The 18,989-nt window shown below is 38.8% G+C and overlaps 1 protein-coding gene across 1 annotated transcript in view; it reads left to right on the forward strand.

Moving 5' to 3' along the window:
* The window catches only part of ENTHD1 (ENTH domain containing 1), a 98,702-nt gene extending 80,788 nt beyond the window's left edge, over positions 1-17,914 (forward strand). The window contains exons 5-6 of the mRNA XM_032645430.1: positions 4,747-5,145; positions 17,322-17,914. Coding sequence (XP_032501321.1) covers positions 4,747-5,145; positions 17,322-17,914 — 992 coding nt within the window. The remainder of the gene's footprint in view (positions 1-4,746; positions 5,146-17,321) is intronic.
* The last annotated feature ends 1,075 nt before the right edge of the window (positions 17,915-18,989 follow it).

Below are 18,989 nucleotides of genomic sequence, written 5' to 3' on the forward strand. Positions count from 1 at the left end.
CTCTTGTCATTATGAACTGTCCCTTTTATTCTCTAATAATACCCTTTGTCTTGAAGCCTATTTTATCTGACCTTAATATAGCCACTCAGCTTTTTAATGCTTATTGTTACATGGTATGTCTTTTAAAATCCTTTTACTTTCAATTTACTTGTGACTTTGTTTTTAAACTGTGTCTCTTGTATACGGCATATAATTGGATCTTGTTTTTTATCCAGTCTGGAAAATATGACTGAAAAAAACACTGGTATGGTTGGATTTAGGTCTACTGTTTTATTTTCTGCTTGTCCCATCTGTGTTTTGTTCCTCTGTTCTTTCCTTACTGCCTTCTTTTGGGCTAATTCAATACTTTTTAGAATTCCATTTTAATTTATCAATTGGATTTTCAGTTATACCTCTTTGTATTAATTTTAGTGGTATCTCTAGGGATTAATTTATATATCCTGAACCTTGTGCAGTCCCATTGCCTCACCACTTCGCATAAAATGTAAGAATCTTGCAACAATATAGGTCTAATTTACTACCCCATCATTTATGCCATAATTGTAGTATAAATTATATTTACATTTGTTATACTACTTCACACTGTGTTATAATTTTTTAAACAGTCACATATATTTTAAAGAAATTAAGAGAAAAAATAATATTCTATATTTACCTTAATATTTCCCATTTCTAGCACTCCTTATCCTTCCCAAAGATCCAACTTCCCATCTGGTATAATAATTTTTCTTCAACCTGAAGTACTTCCTTTAGCATTTCTTGTTATAAAGGCCTGCTAGCCATTAATTCTCTTAGTTTTTGTTCATCTGAATATGTTTTTATTTTGCCTTCAATTTTAAAGGACATTATTGCTGAATATAGAATTCTGCATTGACAGTTTTTGTTTCCTCTCAGCACAATATATATGTGTGTATGTGTGTGTGTGTGTGTGTGTGTGTGTGTATATATATATATATATATATATATTATAATCTGGTAATTAATACAGGTTATTGGCTTTTGCCCTTTTTTGTTTTACCTTTCCTACTCCCTCACTTGTGCTCTTGGGATCACCAGCCAAATCAACTACCTGCATCTAAGTCTTTTTTTCAGAGTCTGCTTTTGGGGGAACCCAAACTGAAACATGTTCAATTTACGTTATGTAAATCTGTATACAAATATACAAATACTTTCTTTTTTTTCCATGAAAAAGACCATTTGCTAAACAAATGTATTCTTTATATTCACTCATTTATTGAGAAGCTGCAGTCTCCTATACATTGTGAAATTGAACTGGTAACTTGTATTATTAGTTATTTTTATGTCTTTGGCACTTAGTGTGTATATGCATGCAAGTATGTATATATATTCTTTCCTTCTACCTATCTACTTATCTATCTCAATAAAATACACACTTGCTCTTAAGTTCACTGACAATTAGAACTATGACTTCTTCCTAAGTATGTCTGTAAAATCTAAGAGTTCAGTGCAAACAGTAGGTGCTCAACAAGCGTTTCCTGATTGATCATTCTTATTTTTAGGCTTCACATACACTATGCATTGTTATACACAAAGTCAACATATAAAATTGATATTAGATAATTTACAAATTAAGGAATTATTAAATTTAACAAATATTTGCACACCTCCTATAGGCAAAAGCATGGTGGAGGCTATGAAGTCAGAATGCAGGAACATAATATGGTGTGTGATAGGCTCTATACAGCAAATAATTCAGTGAAAAAATGAGTTTACAGAAATAAATACTATTTCATAGAAGGGAAGGATTAGGATTGAGTGATAGACATGACTGGAAATAGCTTCCAGAAATAGTAATTATTTGAGAAGGACCTTGAGGAATAGGTAGGATTTAAATAGACAGAGAACGGGGAGGGTGTTCCAGTGTTGGAGTGCAGGGTAAGAAATCAATGGTAATAAAGCTAAAGAAAGATGAAATAACACGGAGAATGAGGATAAAGGGACCTGAATGAACACGGGGTGTGTGAGTAACCAAGAGAATGGCCTGACTGAGGGTTAGTTTCCTATTGAGTAACGATAGAAAATAAGCAATGAAGGGCCTTTAAACCCCAGGCATGTAGACTTTGTCACTGAAACAAGAGGGAATTTTTGCAGGATTTTTTTTAACGTGAACTATAAATAACTAAAGTAGAGATTGAATTGAAGAGGATCAGTTTGGCATGTTGCACAGAAAGAGCAGGGATGAAACAACGGCTGATGGCATAGAAACCCAGTACAACTTGCTGTCTAGAATCTTCAGGCCTCTTTAGCTTTCCATTTAAGTGAAGATTTTTCTCTTTTAGGTAATCTGTGCATTTAAAATCATTATTTTCCATTTGTCATCATGCTTTCTCTTTTAGATCATAGTATTTTATTCATTTTAAAAGGTTATCAGTTTTTTAAGAAGTCTAAGTAACCAGAAGATTGCATTCTGTTCTTTCTGGACTATTGAGAAAGGGGGCTGATAGAAACATAATGACTCCAGTCTGGTTTTTTTCACTGAATTTTAATATTTTTTTTTTGTTCTTTTGTAATTTTAAACTTTTGTACTAAACTTTAAAATTATGGTTATACAGATGACTTTATACATCCCAATTCTGAGATTTAGATGCAGTGTTATTATGAATATTGTCATCAGAAAGTCATTGTCACTCTGAATTATCTTAGTTTACATATTGCTAAATTTCAAGATGCTTTCATTACTTATAGAAAGACTTTCCTCCTAAGAAAAATTAAAGTCAATGGAAAAATATTTAACTAAAATTCACTTTTTAGGAATGCTTTTATGTCAATCTGGTGATGTACACATGCACTTTGGGATACCACTGATCTCGTACTCTACTAAGAATATATTAATTTTTTAAAGAACGTTTATCAGCTAGGTATATAACTTGATCATATGCACATCAGGAATATTTTAGAAGTTATTAAGTAGTTAAACTATGTTCAATTTAAAAAACAAAGGCATTACCTTTTTTTATTCTTGTGCTTCAGTTTGGCTTTTCACTCAACAAGCACTTATCAAACACATCCTATGGGAATGGCACTGTTGTGTGCTGCGGTATAAAGAAAACTCCTAGTAAGTTCTCCTGAAGGAGCCTGTTTTCAGGTAGGCAGCCAGACTTGTAGTTAACAAGATGAAGTGTTACAACTGCTCACAGGGCTCCAAACAGGATATGGTAAGATAAACAATAATAGGATTAGGCGAGGAAAAAAAATCAGGGCAAGCTTTATAGAGAAGGTGAGAGTTGAATTGAGTTTTAAAAGATGAAAAAGTGGGGCTTCCCTGGTGGCACAGTGGTTGAGAGTCTGCCTGCCGATGCAGGAGACGCGGGTTCGTGCCCCGGTCCGGGAGGATCCCGCATGCCGCGGAGCGGCTGGGCCCGTGAGCCATGGCCGCTGGGCCTGCGCGTCCGGAGCCTGTGCACCGCAATGGGAGAGGCCACAACAGTGAGAGGCCCGCGTACCGGAAAAAACAAAAACAAAAACAAAAAAAAAAAAAAAAAAAAAAAAAAAAAAAAAAGATGAAAAAGTTTGGAGATGAGAGGTCTGGGGAAAAATGGAATTCCTGGTCGAGGTAATGACTTAGGTTTCTTGAACTGTCTGATTCTGTGGTAAACTAGCAACACTTTTGCCCAGGTTAGCCTCCAACTGTGGATGAAAATGGAAAGGAAGGTTAGAGTCAAAGAGAATTTGTTTTTCTTTATAATAACTCAGAGCCTGCACGTGATGATAATAAGCGTCTCACTGCACACTGTGAGGTGTGTTGTCACGCACATTGTGTTATGTAAACACTTGATAGCAACTTACTTAATTCCTGTTGCCTCCTCTCTTTTGGGAGCTCAAATGAGATAGTCTTCCTCTTGCCCTCTCTCAGTTTTCTTTCTTTCCATATCCAATTTCAGATGAAACTATCTGAGAGCAAGTCCCTAGCACTGACAGTGTTGATAACAATTTGCATCTAGAAACTTGGACCAGGCTCATAATTCATATTCAGTAATATTTCCATATCAGACCCACCCTAAATTCCAGATCCTCTCCATTCTTTCAATTCCTTCAATTTGTAATAAATATTATTTGTCTGTTGTATTCCAGGTACTTTGTCTGTTATATTCTAGGTACTTTGGTAATATTAATGAATAAAAGGGACAAAGATCCCTGACCTGATGGAACTTACATTTTAGTAATCATCACAACTGCTCTGGAAAATTGCTTTTTTTCTCCCACAGAGATTTATCATGAAAATTAGGTTGCTATCTATGAGAGTGATTTTCTTTTACGGGCTTTGTATAGACACTGGGGTGGGAAGACATTTTTTATTTCTGGGGAAAAAGGCTTTTTTGTAGCTGGGGGTTCTGTAAGGCTAGACCAGTATGATGTGGCATATTTTCTCTAGTTTATCTTGTAAGAGATGAAGGTTTGAAGGCACTAAAAATATAGTGGTTTCAGAGACAGATAAGTGGGTGAAGGGAGAAATATTTAAAGACAAGTTATTTGAAGCTTTCCTTGACTTGGCTTCAGTGAGGAGAAAGAAAGAGAAGACAGCCACCAAATGACTAGTGCATCAATTATAGCTTGGGTATACTTTATACAGACAGAATAGAAACATAGTAAGAAAGTAGAAACGACTAAATAGGAGAGAATTCTGTTATGGCATAAAAAAATCCAATTATTAAAAATGCAGTAAATTTGAAATAGAGTATTTTCAGTTTTATTTTTTGTTTACAGTTCTTATTTGTTACTTCACAGATGCTGTGCCTGTTCCCTCAGAAGAGAGCCCATCTCTGCAGACAAGTGTGAGTTTCGACAAGAAATCAGACAGTACCATTACAAATACTGTAATAGAAAACCCTTTGCAAACGTCTCTAGAAAAGCAGCCAGCTGCAAAAAGTTTTGAAACATTGACAACTTTACCAGCATTTTGGCCATCTAGTAAAGAGGAGTTCATCAACCCTAATTTAAGGATATCAAAGTCGGATTCTACTTTCTATAACCAGGGCTCTGTGGAGACACTCTCTGTCTATCCCTCATTCAAAACACTTGACCCAGTGAAACAGACTGTAATAATCAGTAAGGACCATCAGAAACGAACAGAATCCGGCCTGGTTCAGATGGAGGATGAAAACCTCAAGACCTTAACCACATGGGGTGAGTCTACAAAAAACCTCTTTTGAAGTACTCTTCTTTTACTTTTCTCTGCTTTCTGTCTCCTGTTTTTGTTCCCTCGTTTTACTCTCCATCCATTGGTATTAAGAGACGTACTTGAGCTGAGGAAGTCCCCTTTTATTAAAGGGCTAATAGCAGTTCATCTTTGTGGATTACAAGTGCTTGATTGAAGCACACGTTCTGAACAGTTTTGATGCAGAACAAATTAGAAAGAACTAGCATTAAAGAAGAGCTTCCTGTTAAACATTTAGGCTAGTTATTAAAAAACTATATGAAAAAAATTGTTTAGTATGTATATCAGTATGTATATACACACACACACCTATATATATATATATATATGGGAACACATGCATATGTGTGTGTGTGTGTTTTCCCTTTTTTAAAAGAGTTGTGTACTGATTCCAAAAACATGGAGAATCTCTTCCCTTTTCTGTCTTACAAAACATTAAGAGGGTTGCAGTATTCTTTAGACTGGATGATTAAGGATAAAGCCAGTTGAGATTCTAGGTCGTTGGCCATCAGATATTAAATCCTACATTTTTATAATTATACTTTCTTCTTCTGTAAAGTTAATTAGTAAAAGAATAACTTGTTTGCTGGTGCATTTTTCAAAGACTAAGTAGTTTATTCTTATATATGATAATGCTAATTAACTCATATATATTAAAGTTTTTAATATAAATCTCATAAACTGCCTCAAATTCAGGTCACAAGTACAATATAAATACAAACAATGGAAGCCAAAATGTTGAGGTTAAAGAAATTTATCTTGGTGCTAGTAAGGCCAGTGAATAACAAAAGACTCTTCTTACTGCTCTTTCCAGAATGTTTTGAATTGAGTAGCCTAAAAATAAGACTAATTCTTAGTTTTGTCACCAGATCAACTTTTCTGCTGAGACTGCTGATGGAGAACCCAATTAGTACTGGTTATGATGGCCATGTTAGTTTATGTGCATGGCTGTCCCCTGGGAAGTTATTTTGATTCATTTCTTTCACAAATACCACAAAAAGAAAATTGAAAATAAATTTTGGTCACTGCTTGTGTACCAAGTACATTTAACTATAAAAATTAGCAAGAAGTCCCTCTAAAACCAGTTAACAAGGAAGACTTCTTCTCCTACTTAAAATGAAGTAGATAGCATTAGTCTAATCCTCCCCCCAAAATACTGGTTAAAGCTGGAAAACCATTAGAAGTCATTGTAAAGCAACCAAGGTAGAAAACACATGATGGGTCAGGATCCTAGGAAAAAGGATTGTGATACTGTGATATAATAAGAAATATATATTTGGTCTTCATCACTGATTCCTGGCACAGAGCTCCTGAAACGCTTGTAATTTCCTGAGTGATAGGAGAGAGAGGAGCATCTTTTGTTATTCATAATAAGCCCTTTCAAGCCCACCCCTGACCTGTGGGGAGAGGAGAGGGGGTGGATGCTGAGTTAATCATCGGGGGACAGTGATTTGGTCAATCATGCCTCCGTATTGGAACTTCTATAAAAACCCTAAACAACGGGGTTTAGAGTGCTTCCTGGTTGGGGAACACATAAAGGTTCTGGGAGGATGGCACACCTGGAGAAGACATGGCAGCTCTGTGCCCCTATCCCATACCTTGCCCTATGCATTTCTTCCATTTGGCTGTTTCCTCATAAACCAGTAATAGTAAGTAAAGCATGTTCCTGAGTTTTGTGAGCCATTCTAGCAAATTATCAAACCCAAGGAGGGGACCATGGGATCCTTCAACTTATAGTCAACAGATCAGAAATAGAGGAGGCCTGAACTTGCAATTGGCATCTGAAATGGGGGGCAGTCTTGAGGGTTTAAGCCCTTAATCTCTGGGGTCTGCACTAACTCTGGGTAGTTAGTGTCAGAATTGAATTAAATTGTAGGACACCCAATTGGGTGTTCACAGAGCACAGGAGAAATCCTTCATGTGGAAAGCCCACACGTTTGGTGTCAGAAGTGATGTGAGAAGAGTAGGAAACTAGTTCACGTTTAGTTGGTCCCACATTCACCTCAGTTTTCCCTGCTTGCATCGTTTGCTTATTAGCAGAGCAGGATGATAGAAGCTGAGGGAAAATTAGAGGCCTGGGCTTTCCACAGTCTCACTGAGCTTGGGAGGTAGGGTTGGAGTTTTGGACTTCCAAGGTGTCAGGGACTCAAGGGGCCAATATTCCAGAGGGGAGGGAATCACAGAGAAAAAGTCCATAAGTCTTTGTGTAATTTCTTACTGTTACATTTGCCTGCTGCTAAACTGCTCATGTTCTGGATAAGATGCCAAGAAACGAAATGGGAAGCAGCCAACCCGTTTAGCCAACCTAAATGGGAAGAGGCTGACGAGCTAATCAGAGATTCTCATAATCTTGTGGCACTGAGACAGAGGTTGGAGTTCAGGAAATGCCAAATTGCAGGGGCTCTGGTAAATACTCTGTGCTTTCAGCTGGGCTCTCTAACAGGCTACACCCTAAGCATCAGAAGTACACTCTAGGAGTAAGGACAAGCCAGAAACAGAACAGCCCTCCCAAATGCTGAAACCGAACTTCAACTAGAGCAAAGTGTCTGGAAGACAATGAAATCCTTTCTTGAGAGCTGCTACAATTTTTCATGCATAATGTTTGGCATTCAACAAAAAATTACCAGGCATACCAGGAAATGACCAAATGACCAGAAATACAGGAGAAAACAGACAACGGAAAGAGACTCACAAATAATGGAGATACTGAAGTTATAAGATAGGTACTTTAAAATAATTATGATTAATATAATCAAGAAAACAGAGGAAAAGATGGGGAATTTCATCAGAATAGAATACCACTCTCCATAAAAAAAAGAATCGAGTGAACGCATGAATTCCAAAGCCGAAAAATATAGTAACTGAAATTAATACCTTGAGGGTACTGTTCAGTGCACATGGCCTGAGATGTCAAAAGAGAGAGTTCAGCACTGGCAGAGAAGCTGAAAATTTATGAGGGAAACCCTGAAAGGGAGGGAGACTCAGATGGAGTCTCAGATTCCATTTATAAACTCTGCCCAAATCCTTGACTGACTGCTAAACTGTATGTGTAAGGGAAGACCCCAGTGACTCGCGGAAAAAAAAAAGAACACTGGAAATTATAAATATGTGGGTAAATATAAAATACTATATATTTTATTTTTAATTCTAATTTGAAAAGTAACATACAACTCTTTAAAGCAAAAAATTTTAATACTGTATTTTGGGTTTTAAAACTTATGTAAATGTAATTACATCACAACATAGCACAAAGAATGGCTGAATTGCATAGTTGTTAATGGCACAGGTTCTGGAGTCAGACTGCCTGGGTTCATAATCTCAACTCAACCACTAATTGTGTGACCTTAGGCAAGGCCCTTGACCTCTCTGCATGTCAGTATCTCCATCTATAGGACAGAAGTCATGATGGCACTGCCACATGGAACACAGAGGCCGTTACAGGAAAAGATTCGAGGTGAGAGAAAGGAGACAAGAGCCGGTGGGTGAGGTAGGGGGAGAGATCCCAAGATGGAGCATGATGTGGGGAAGGCAGACAAGAATCCAGACCAGAAAGAGAGTCACATGCTGCGGGCCTGTAAGGAAAGAGGAGAAAGGCTGTACCAGATGTGAGGGAAGGGTTTTGTTGTTTTTAATAATTTAAACGCGTTGAGCCTTCGTGGGCCACACTCTATGTGTCATGGCCTCAGTATCTTATTGTCTGAGGTCACCTACCAAGCCTGAGGGTTTGGAGTGGTAAAAGGGCTGTGAAGAGACTGGAGATTTAGAACAGCCAATCTAGAGAATGGAGGAGGGAGCTGATAAGACACTGAGAAGACGGAGGAGGAGTAATTTGTAGTCCAGATTTGCAGCCGCCTGTGCTTTTCTCCTGTAGTGCTGAGCATCCCAGAGATAGGAATGAAGAGGGTAGATATTTAAATTGAAATAGGATTAGGACAGGGATTGGGGAACTGCAGCCTCTTGGTCCACAGCCTGTTTTTGTAAATAAAGTTTTATTGGAAAACAGCCCCACTACTCAGCTCGCATATTGTCTTTGGCTGCTTTTGTGCTACATCAGCAGAGCTGAGTAGTTCAAACAGAGACTGTATGTACCACAAAGCCTATAAGATTTACTCTCTGGTCCTTTATATAAAAGGTTTGCTGACTCCTGAATTAGGAATTAGTAGCAGGTAAGGCAGAAGACGTGTTGGCAAGGGGGTAACTAGAAAATGGCTGGAAAAAAAAAAAAAAAAAGAAAATGGCTGAAGTGATGGATCCTGGGATTCTAGACTGGACAAGAAAGGAGCCACCGATAGAGAGAAAATAGAAGAATCGTTGCATCTATTGTCTCAATGAGGCCAAAGTGTAGATGTATTAAAAGGAATGTAAAAGGAATCTAAAAGGCTGGAAGTAATTGAGAAGAAAGGTAATCTTGGAAAACAAGATTTCAGAGTAGGGCAGTTGTGAGTGATGATATATTCTAGGGAATACTTAGAGGAATGGCTGAAGGTCATTGTGGTTGAGGAATTCAAGAAATGATGAGGCTAGGATGGATGGCTAGTCTCAGGTGATGGAGGAGAAAGAAGATAGTACCTATTTCCTGGTTTTCTTTTAAGAAATATTTGTTTACATGAAGGCTCCAGGTCTGATGTTACAAACTCTTTGGAGATAATGAGCTGGGCAAATTAAAAAATACTTGCACACTCGTATTTTAGCAGTTCGCAAATATCAGGGACACTGTTGAGGCAGCCACCTAATACACTTCAGTGTCTTTACTGAATGAGAGGGATGGATTTGCTGCAGCGACCTCCTTTGACCCTTTGATGATAAATAACTGTTCCTAGAACAGCCCATTCCTTCTGCTCCTCTGTTTATTTGGAGCTCAAACTATTGTTTTAGGTCGTTAGTTTATCATGCACGCTAAAAAGAAAGCAGGAGCTAGTAAGTACTTAGAAGCTAGATCTGGTGGCAGGCAGCTTTCATTATAGTCTCATAAGCCACCGTTAGGGTAAGTGTGTTAGACGCATTGGATTTTACTTTCTAATTTGGGGGAGGAAAATAAAAATCTATACATTCTCATGTTGGGATAGTTGTGAGCATTCTCACTGGCTTCGTCCTTTCTTTCTGTCTCATCGGTTCCGTTTTCTTACTCTGAATTTCAGCAGTAGTTGTTCTTTGTAGCTGTGTTTCAGTTCACCTTTGCTGGGGAAAGAAACCAAACATGATACACACACAAAAGACTCATTAACCATACCTTTTTCTTTTGGGCTATAAAAGCCTTCAGAGCTAGAACAATTAACAATTTCCCTAACAAATGGGGAAAATGATAGAAAACAGTTCTGCAGACCATCTCAGCTAACTCTGAGCTACTGGTCAGGCTGATTCAGAAGCACCGCGCAGAGCAGAGCATTGAAGGGAGAGGGGAGTCTTATCACCTGCCGGGGAAGTCACAGCGCACATGCTCCCTGTACCCCAGACACGGCCCGACAATGCTTCCAGCTGTGCAGCCCCTGCCTGCTTTTGTAAAGACACACTGATTTGATTTTTTTAATTTAGTGAACCAAACTTATACTTCATAGGTAAGTGAGTAAACTCACCTTTAATCCAGTAATCCAATTTTCCTAATACAAATGTAGCATAAGTGATTTATAATCACTTATAATGAGGCAGACTTATTAGCATTTCTCTGTGTTACTCCTAAATCTGGTTCTTTTGTGTAGCTTATTTATAATAATGGCATTAAAAATAAAATTTCAAATATTACATTAAAAAATTGAGATATAATTCATGTACCATAAAATGCACTGTTTTAAAATGGACAATTTAGTGGTTTTCAGTATATTCTTAGAGTTGTACAGCCATCACTACTGATTCCAGAACGTTTCCATGACCCTCAAAAGTCCTGTACAGGGACATCCCTGGCGGCGCAGTGGTTAAGAATCACCTGCCGAGGCAGGGCACATGGGTTTGAGCCCTGGTCCGGGAATACCCCACATGCCACGGAGCAACTAAGCCAGTGCGCCACAACTCCTGAGCCTGCGCTCTAGAGCCCGCAAGCCACAGCTACTGAACCCTCATGCCACAACTACTGAAGCCCGCGTGCCTAGAGCCCATGTTCCGCAACAAGAGAGGCCACCGTGATGAGAAGCCTGCACACCGCAACAAAGAGTAGCCCCTGCTCGCCGCAACTAGAGAAAGCCTGCGAGCGGCAACGAAGACCCAACACAGCCCAAAACTCAATCAATCAAGTAATTAATTAATTAATTTTAAAAAAAAGTCCTGTACACATGAGCGGTCACTCCCAGTCCCCCTCACCCCAGCCCCTGGCAACCACTATCTCCTTTCTGTCTCTCTGGATTTGTCTATTCTGGACATTTCATATGATGGAGTCATGCAATATTTGGCCTTCTGTGACTGATTTCTTTCACTGAACATCATGGTTTCAAGGTTTATCCATGTTGTAACAAATCAGTACTTCATTCCTTTTTATGGCTGAATAATATTCCAATGTATAGATAAACACATTTTATTTATCCCTTCATCAGTTGATGGACATTTGAGTTGTTTCCACTTTTTGGCTGTTACGAAGATTTTTGTAAATGTCTCATTTTTTTAACCACAGAACAAAATCAGAATAGTTTAATTCACGTGTGTAGATAACTTGACAGCCATTATATATCAGTGAGGAAGACTGAAAGAGATGAATTGGAGAATGAAAAAAAAAAATCCCTCTGTTGTACAATGAACTGTTTAGTTGACCAAAGACCTGCTGCTAGCAGAAAAATTTCCATTTACTGCTAAAGAGAGTTTTTAAATATTTCCAGAAGTGTATTTGTCATTTTACTTTTGCAGCCCAGTACTTCCAAATGCTTTTTAAGTTTAAAATTGTAATATGATAATTAACAGACCCAATGTTATTCGTGAGTATAAAAAGTTAGAGATAACACATCAGCATTTGGAATAATTTTGTCAGTGCTATATTCAAGTGAGTGCAACATTCATTAGCATGCATGTATCACACAGTGAGATTTTTATAACCAGCCATTTACAGCAGCTTATTTGCAACATTCTCTGCATTTCAGCTCTGGGGGGTGGACTGTATGAAGAGGATGCTTGTTAACAAATAACCTCCTTAGTGAGCCAGAGAAGGGTCACTAAACAGGCAGGGAGATGCACCCTGAAGTGCAGTGTGCAGTGTCTGGTACAGCTGCGGCATGTTTGGAAACAAAAGTAAATTGGCCTGCAGCAATTAGAGATGAAGTGGCTTTTTATGAGCAAAAGGATCCTGAAGCCTATGAATCAAAGCTGCAGAACTGTAAACAGTGAGAAGCTATTTACTCAGCAGTTGTAGCTACGAAGCAGAAGAAAGGTGGGCATACAGTAAAAAGCAGGGATTCTCAAACCTGAGCATGCAACAGAAACGCAGGTTTGTTAAAACTCCTGAGCCCAACCCATCCTCGCAAGTGTCTGATTCAGTTGGTCCGGGGTGGGGCCCAAGAAGTTCATCTCTAACAAATAACCAGGTGATGTTGCTGCTACTCCTGGTTCAAGAATCACACTCTGAGAAACACTACACCTAAAGTGGAATACCAGATACTCATCACGTCATACACGTGTGACTGTCATAACTGTGTTATCTTTACATATATAACATTATATTAATATTTGACTCAAATATTATTTTCTTCCTTGCCTTCTTAAATATTCCTTATGAAATCATTCTTCCTGACCAGAGTGAATTATTTCTAGAATAGTTTCTTAGTACTCTTAACATATGTGTTTTGGGTCCTAGAATCTTAGAATCTCACCAAGGATATATAGTTCTGTCACATGATGCGTTGATCTTGCCTGAAACATTCCTGCCAAATGGTCATTCAGGCTGTGCATGAGCTCCATGAGTATCAAGAAACTCACCACTTCCCAAAGCAGCTCATTTCATGTGTGGAAAACCATGACTATTAAAAACTTTTCTTTTTTAAATTGGGCTGAAATCTCTTTTCCTATTACTTTCACCTGTTAACCCCAGTTCCAACTTGTGCACAATATGAGAAAAGGGAGATAAATATTACTAAGATTTTGTGACTATTTTCCAATAACCAAATATAGCCTCTTACCCTTTGTCCTCCTATCCCTTTTTGAATAAAGATTTGCATATCCATCAACCATTCCTTATGTATCTTTATATAAGGAATGGTTGTCATATTCCCTCATCATCCTGGTTGCCTGCCTTCTCAATTTTATATCCAGAATTTAACATAATTCTCTAATACTGTAAAAATAATTATAATATAGTAGAATGGTGTGGACTTAGAGCTTAGTGGGTTAGATTATATGGTTTAACATCAGAGACTAGAATTTGAGTCTCATCTCTGCCCCTTTTTAGTCCTGTGATCTTGGGAAAGTTTCTTTGCCTCTTTGAGATACCTTTGCCTCATGTTTTAAATGGGGCTATAGGGACTTTGCTGGTGGTGCAGTGGTTAAGCATCCGCCTGCCAATGCAGGGGACACAGGTTCAAGCCCTGGTCCGGGAAGATCCCACATGCCGCAGAGCAGCTGAGCCCGTGTGCCACAATTGCCGAGCCTGCACTCTGGAGTCCGAGAGCCACTACTACTGAGCCCACGTGCCACAACTCCTGAAGCCTGCACGCCTGGAGCCCATGCTCTGCAACAAGAGAAGCCACTGCAATGAGAAGCCCGTGCACTGCAGCGAGGAGTGGCCCCCGCTCACCGCAACTAGAGAAAGCCCGCGTGCAGCGTGCAGCAACGAAGACCCAACACGCCAAAAATAAATTTATTTAAAAATAAAATAAAATAAATGGGGCTTCCCTGGTGGCGCAGTAGTTGAGAGTCCACCTGCCGATGCAGGGGACGTGAGTTCGTGTCCCGGTCCGGGAGGATGCCACATGCCACGGAGCGGCTGGGCCCGTGAGCCATGGCCGCTGAGCCTGCACGTCTGGAGCCTGTGCTCCGCAGCGGGAGAGGCCACAGCAGTGAGAGGCCCGCGTACTGCAAAAAATGAAAATAATAAATAAATAAAAATAAAATAAATGGGGTTATAAAGCCTACTCCACACGTTGTTATTGGAGTGTGGTGCTAAATAAAGAGAATTAGAAAATAGTTATTTGAAAAGCAATTTAAGTCCTTAGACTTTTCCTCCATGCCAAACAGATGAACAATTGCCCTGAATATTCACCCACTCTCACAACCTCTGGCAGAAGTCTGGAGATTTGTTTTCTGGAGAAGGTAGGTGGAGGGTCTCTGAAATGAGAGATGCTAGGTAGAGTTGAGTGTGCAGGTCCTATAACAAACACTACAGGATTAAGTGACCATATGCAAACCAAATGCTGAATGCTGAGAACCCCGTCTCCTTTCCCTGCTAGACTCCCAGCACACTGAGAGCCAGATCTTTACCTTCTAGGCAGGAGAGAGAAACTGTTCTCACAAGAACCTATAACGCTCAGAGGAAAGAACCAAAGATACTGACATTAGTGGTTCCCCAACAGATGACCCACTGAAATGACTATACACTGAAGCTCAGTGTTGACAAGTCTCACACTTACACTCAGAGCTTCCAATCAACTTTGTAATTTTTCACTCTTAATCATAAGCAGACAGCAAGGTGTTCCAGACATCTGAAAGAAACTTCTAACGTGGAACATTGAAACAAGGGATAAGAGAATATGTGGCACCCATGAAACAAAAACAGGGTGCTACAAAAAGAATTTCTGAGAACCCCCAAATAATAGCTCTTGGAAATTAAAAATATAATAGCAGAAATTAACAACTCAGTGGTAGGATTGAAAGCTAAAGTTGACAAAACTCTCTGAGGAAGTAGAGCACAAAGACAAATGTAGGGAAGATGGGAGACAAGATTAGAGGACTAGTCCAGGAGATCTAACACCTGGACTAGTTAGAGGTTCAGAAAAAGAACACAGAAAACAGAGAGGAGAAAATAAATTATTAAAGCAGTAAAGAAAAGTTTCTAAAGCCGAAGGAAATGAGTTCCTGATTAAAAGTCAGTTGACTTTCAGTTGACCTCAATGAAGTCACCCTTGGGGCACACAGAGAAGCCTCCAAACACGGTGGACAAAGAGGAAATTCCACGAAACTTCAGAGATAAAACCGTTACATACAGTTATATACAATGAATGGAATGACTCCCACTCCAGAGCAGCAACACTGGAAGCAAGAAGACAGTGGAATTCTGCCTTCACAATTCTGAAAGAAAGGATTTCTGGCCCAGAATTTTTTACCTAACCAAATATCATTAAGCCTAAAAGTAGAACACGGACATTTTCAGACACGCAAGTTCTCAAAATCTTACTGCTCGCACGTTCTTTTTCAGTGAACTACTGGAGAACGTGCTACTCCAGCACGAGAGTAGACCAAGAAAAAGAGAAAGACCTGAGATATAGAAAACAGGAGGATGGCGAAGGGACATGTCAGATGACAGCTGTGAGTGGAGCTCAGAGTGTCGCTGTGTGACTCAGAACACAGATATGCTGAGGCTTTCGTCATTGGCATGCCCATTACCACATACCGTCTTTTTAATCCAAGGATAGAATGTCTGGATAGGCCTGACCTAGAGTCCTAAGTGTGCTTGTCCTGTCTTGACCGTGTGTGCATGAAGTTCCTACTTTCCTTTTTGTGTCCTGCTGCTGCATCAGCTGAGAATACTCATTTCACCCCCAAAAGTTTTGTGATGGGAATTCTTTCCTGAGAACTGGAGATAGGCCTCAGAGAGCTTTGAAGCAGAAAACAGAAGCTGCCTGCCCTGGCCACGTGTTTTACAGGAGGTCCAATTTAGTTTAGAGGGACATGAATATGTAAAATAAAATTGCTATAGAAAGATAAGTGCTAAATGGTAAGCATTAATTCCCCTCTTCTATGACTTACAGTGAATACGTTTGTTTTGTTTTGTTTTGTTTTGTTTTTTAAGTAACAAGCCCAGAGTTAGTTACAAAGACTTTAACACTGGAATTTGCCAATTTTTACCACCTAAGACATAAGTGAATGTAAATAGACGTTCCAAGGAGACAAGAAAAAGTTCTGTGCCCAAGAAAGTTTGGAGAACACTTGAATAAATTACAGGTGGCCCTGGAACAACTTGGGTTTGAACTGCATGGGTCTCTACTTACACATGATTTGTTTCAATGAACATGTAGTACAGTACTACAGGATCTGAGGTTGACTGAATCTGCTGGTTCAGAACCTTGGATATGGAGGGCCAACTGTAAGTTATACAGGGATGTTCAAATGTGCAGAGGACCAGCGCCCCTAACCCCCATGTTGTTCAAGAGGCAGCTGTACTGTCGATTTCTCAGAACCTTAAATATGCTAACGGACATTATTAATCTCCTAATGGGAGGCACAGTATGCAGTTGGCTAGTCTTGACCTTGAAGCCCTGTTCTCACGAAACATCTTTTTACATCTTAAGGAACACAGTGTTCCCCAGAACAGTTTGGGAAATAATGATTTGGAATGAAGTGTGAAAGAAGAGATTTAATATGATTTTGCCTGAAGGGAAGTTTAAAACGTTATCAGATTTTTAATTTTATGGAAAATAGGCTTAGAATGCTTTTTATTTTACTTACAGTTTCTTGGTGGAAAAAAAAAATTATATACATGTGCTGAAGTGTCCTGGATCTCAGATGGGTTGGACTCAGTCTTGACTATATTTGACCATTAAGAGAAAAAGACTAGTTTTATAACTGTGGGGTACTTGTAGTTGGTTGTTCATTTTGCCATAATATTTTCTGTCAAAAAAAAAAAAAAAGAAGGAATCTAAGTTACAGGTTTCTCACACTTTCTACTTTAAATGTCAACTTAAAATGCTGGCAGTGAGTAGAATACCATGTAATACTTTACTTTTCTGCTCTCTCTGATAAGTGTAGTGTAAAAATATATTGGGCAACGTTTGAGAGTCAAGATGAATATTGATATTCCTATTTTAGTTTCATTTCCGTGGAATTATTGACACATAAACACAGCTTCAGATTTTCTCTATTTCTTGCTTTGGGTTTATTTGGGCTTATTATGACTATTTAACATATAAAATTCTAAGTAATTTATTTAAGTTGAGACCAGATAGGATTTTACATTGTAAAATTATTTTAGCTATTACTGTCATTTGTATGTTGCCTAATCTTTGTCATTTATACATTTTAGTTTCAACTGCCTCTAAGGGGGCATCCTCCTTTTCTACTTTATCCATGTCATCTCCTGATTCAGCCTCTCCAAAGAAGTCTGTTCATCTCTCACCCCCAATTTTGGCCGGACCTTCCTTCTGGAGTTTGTTCCATCAACAATCTTCTTCTGCCTCTGTTAAAGATAAGACAGCCAGGGTTCATCACCCTTTTGCTCCTAGGGGCCCACTGTCCTCTGATGAAGAGGAAAATGACCACCTCAACCTACTGGAAATTCTTCCAGACAACTCTGATTCTGCCAAAAAGAAGACAAGTCCTATTTCTAGCAGTAATTGGGTAGCATTTTCCACCCAAAATGTAGACCATTTCACCTCTATGTCCTGTTCTAGTTTTCAGGCAACCAAAGACCTGCCTAGGGAGCCTGAAACAAACGATTCCACTAACGTTCTTCTAAGGGAGGTGAAAAATGCAATAGTTAAATTACATGAAGATCTGAGCACGGTGATACAAGAACTTAATGTCATCAATAACCATCTGGTAAGCATGAGTGGGAATAGTCCACAAATAGACAAGTCTCTGCAGTCTCCCCAGTATTCTGAGGGGTGCTCACATTGAGTCTAACAATCTCAATAGCCATTTTTTTATAGAACTCATGTGGTGTCACTTCCCAAGGACTAAGAAATTAACCTTTTATAGTTTCTCATTACTATGGTAAAAATAGGGTTGTTGGTTTGATTTTTCCTTGTCAGGTTTATTAAACAAGTATATTTCAAACCAATAAATTCATTTGGGTGGTTTATTTTTTACAGAGACAAAGAATCACCTTTGATAATATTTTCAGATTTAGATATTAGTTCATTTGAAACTGAAGAGAATTTCATTCTTCCACGCTCTGTACTTTACCTCAAAATACATTGAGCAGTAGTGAAAGTTGTGGTCAGACTTCAAACTGCAAATGACTGTTCTAGAGCTTTTGGATAAGTTGGTAGTAAGAAGCCCTTCATTTTCCATCTGTATGGAGATTCATTGTTAACAAAGCTTTGCCTTGATTTAGAAGAACTGAGTCTGGAGTGTACATTTCACATGTTCTAATGTCAAGTTTCAGGTTCTGCAAACCAAGGGCCAGAAATCTTTCCCTTCTTGCAAATGCCACTGTTGGTTGAGAGTTAAGTTGAGACAAGTAGGACATGGAACAGGTGGTTTGTTGTTGTTGTTGTTAATGTATATTGCAAAGTGAATTTAAATGTGCACTCTTTTTCTTGTATTTTGGAAAATAAATTTGGTGTTTTTCATCTTACATGTATCTTTTAAATTCTTTAAGACTGCCTTTCAAGTAGAAATGTCTCAATTATTTATAGGGAAAATGCTCTGGTTTTGGGATTACAGACCATTGTTTCTCAATCCTGCTGCAGATCAGAGTTACCAGCGGACTTCCCTGGCAGTCCAGTGGTTAAGACTGCGTGCTTCCACTGCAGGGCGAGTGGCCAGGGAACTAAGATTCCTCATGCCAAGCAGTGCAGCCAAAAAAAAAAAAGAAAAAAAAAGTGGTAGAGTCACCAGAGAAGCTTTCGTTTCATTTCATATTTATTTGAAAGAATAGTGTAAAGGGCTCCGTGTACCTGTCACTCAGTTTCAACAATTACTAGCCAAATGGCAAAATAATATCTGATAATTTTGAAGAAGTATGAGA

The sequence above is a fragment of the Phocoena sinus genome, chromosome 10, assembly GCF_008692025.1.
Source record: "Phocoena sinus isolate mPhoSin1 chromosome 10, mPhoSin1.pri, whole genome shotgun sequence".
Lineage (NCBI taxonomy): Eukaryota > Metazoa > Chordata > Mammalia > Artiodactyla > Phocoenidae > Phocoena > Phocoena sinus.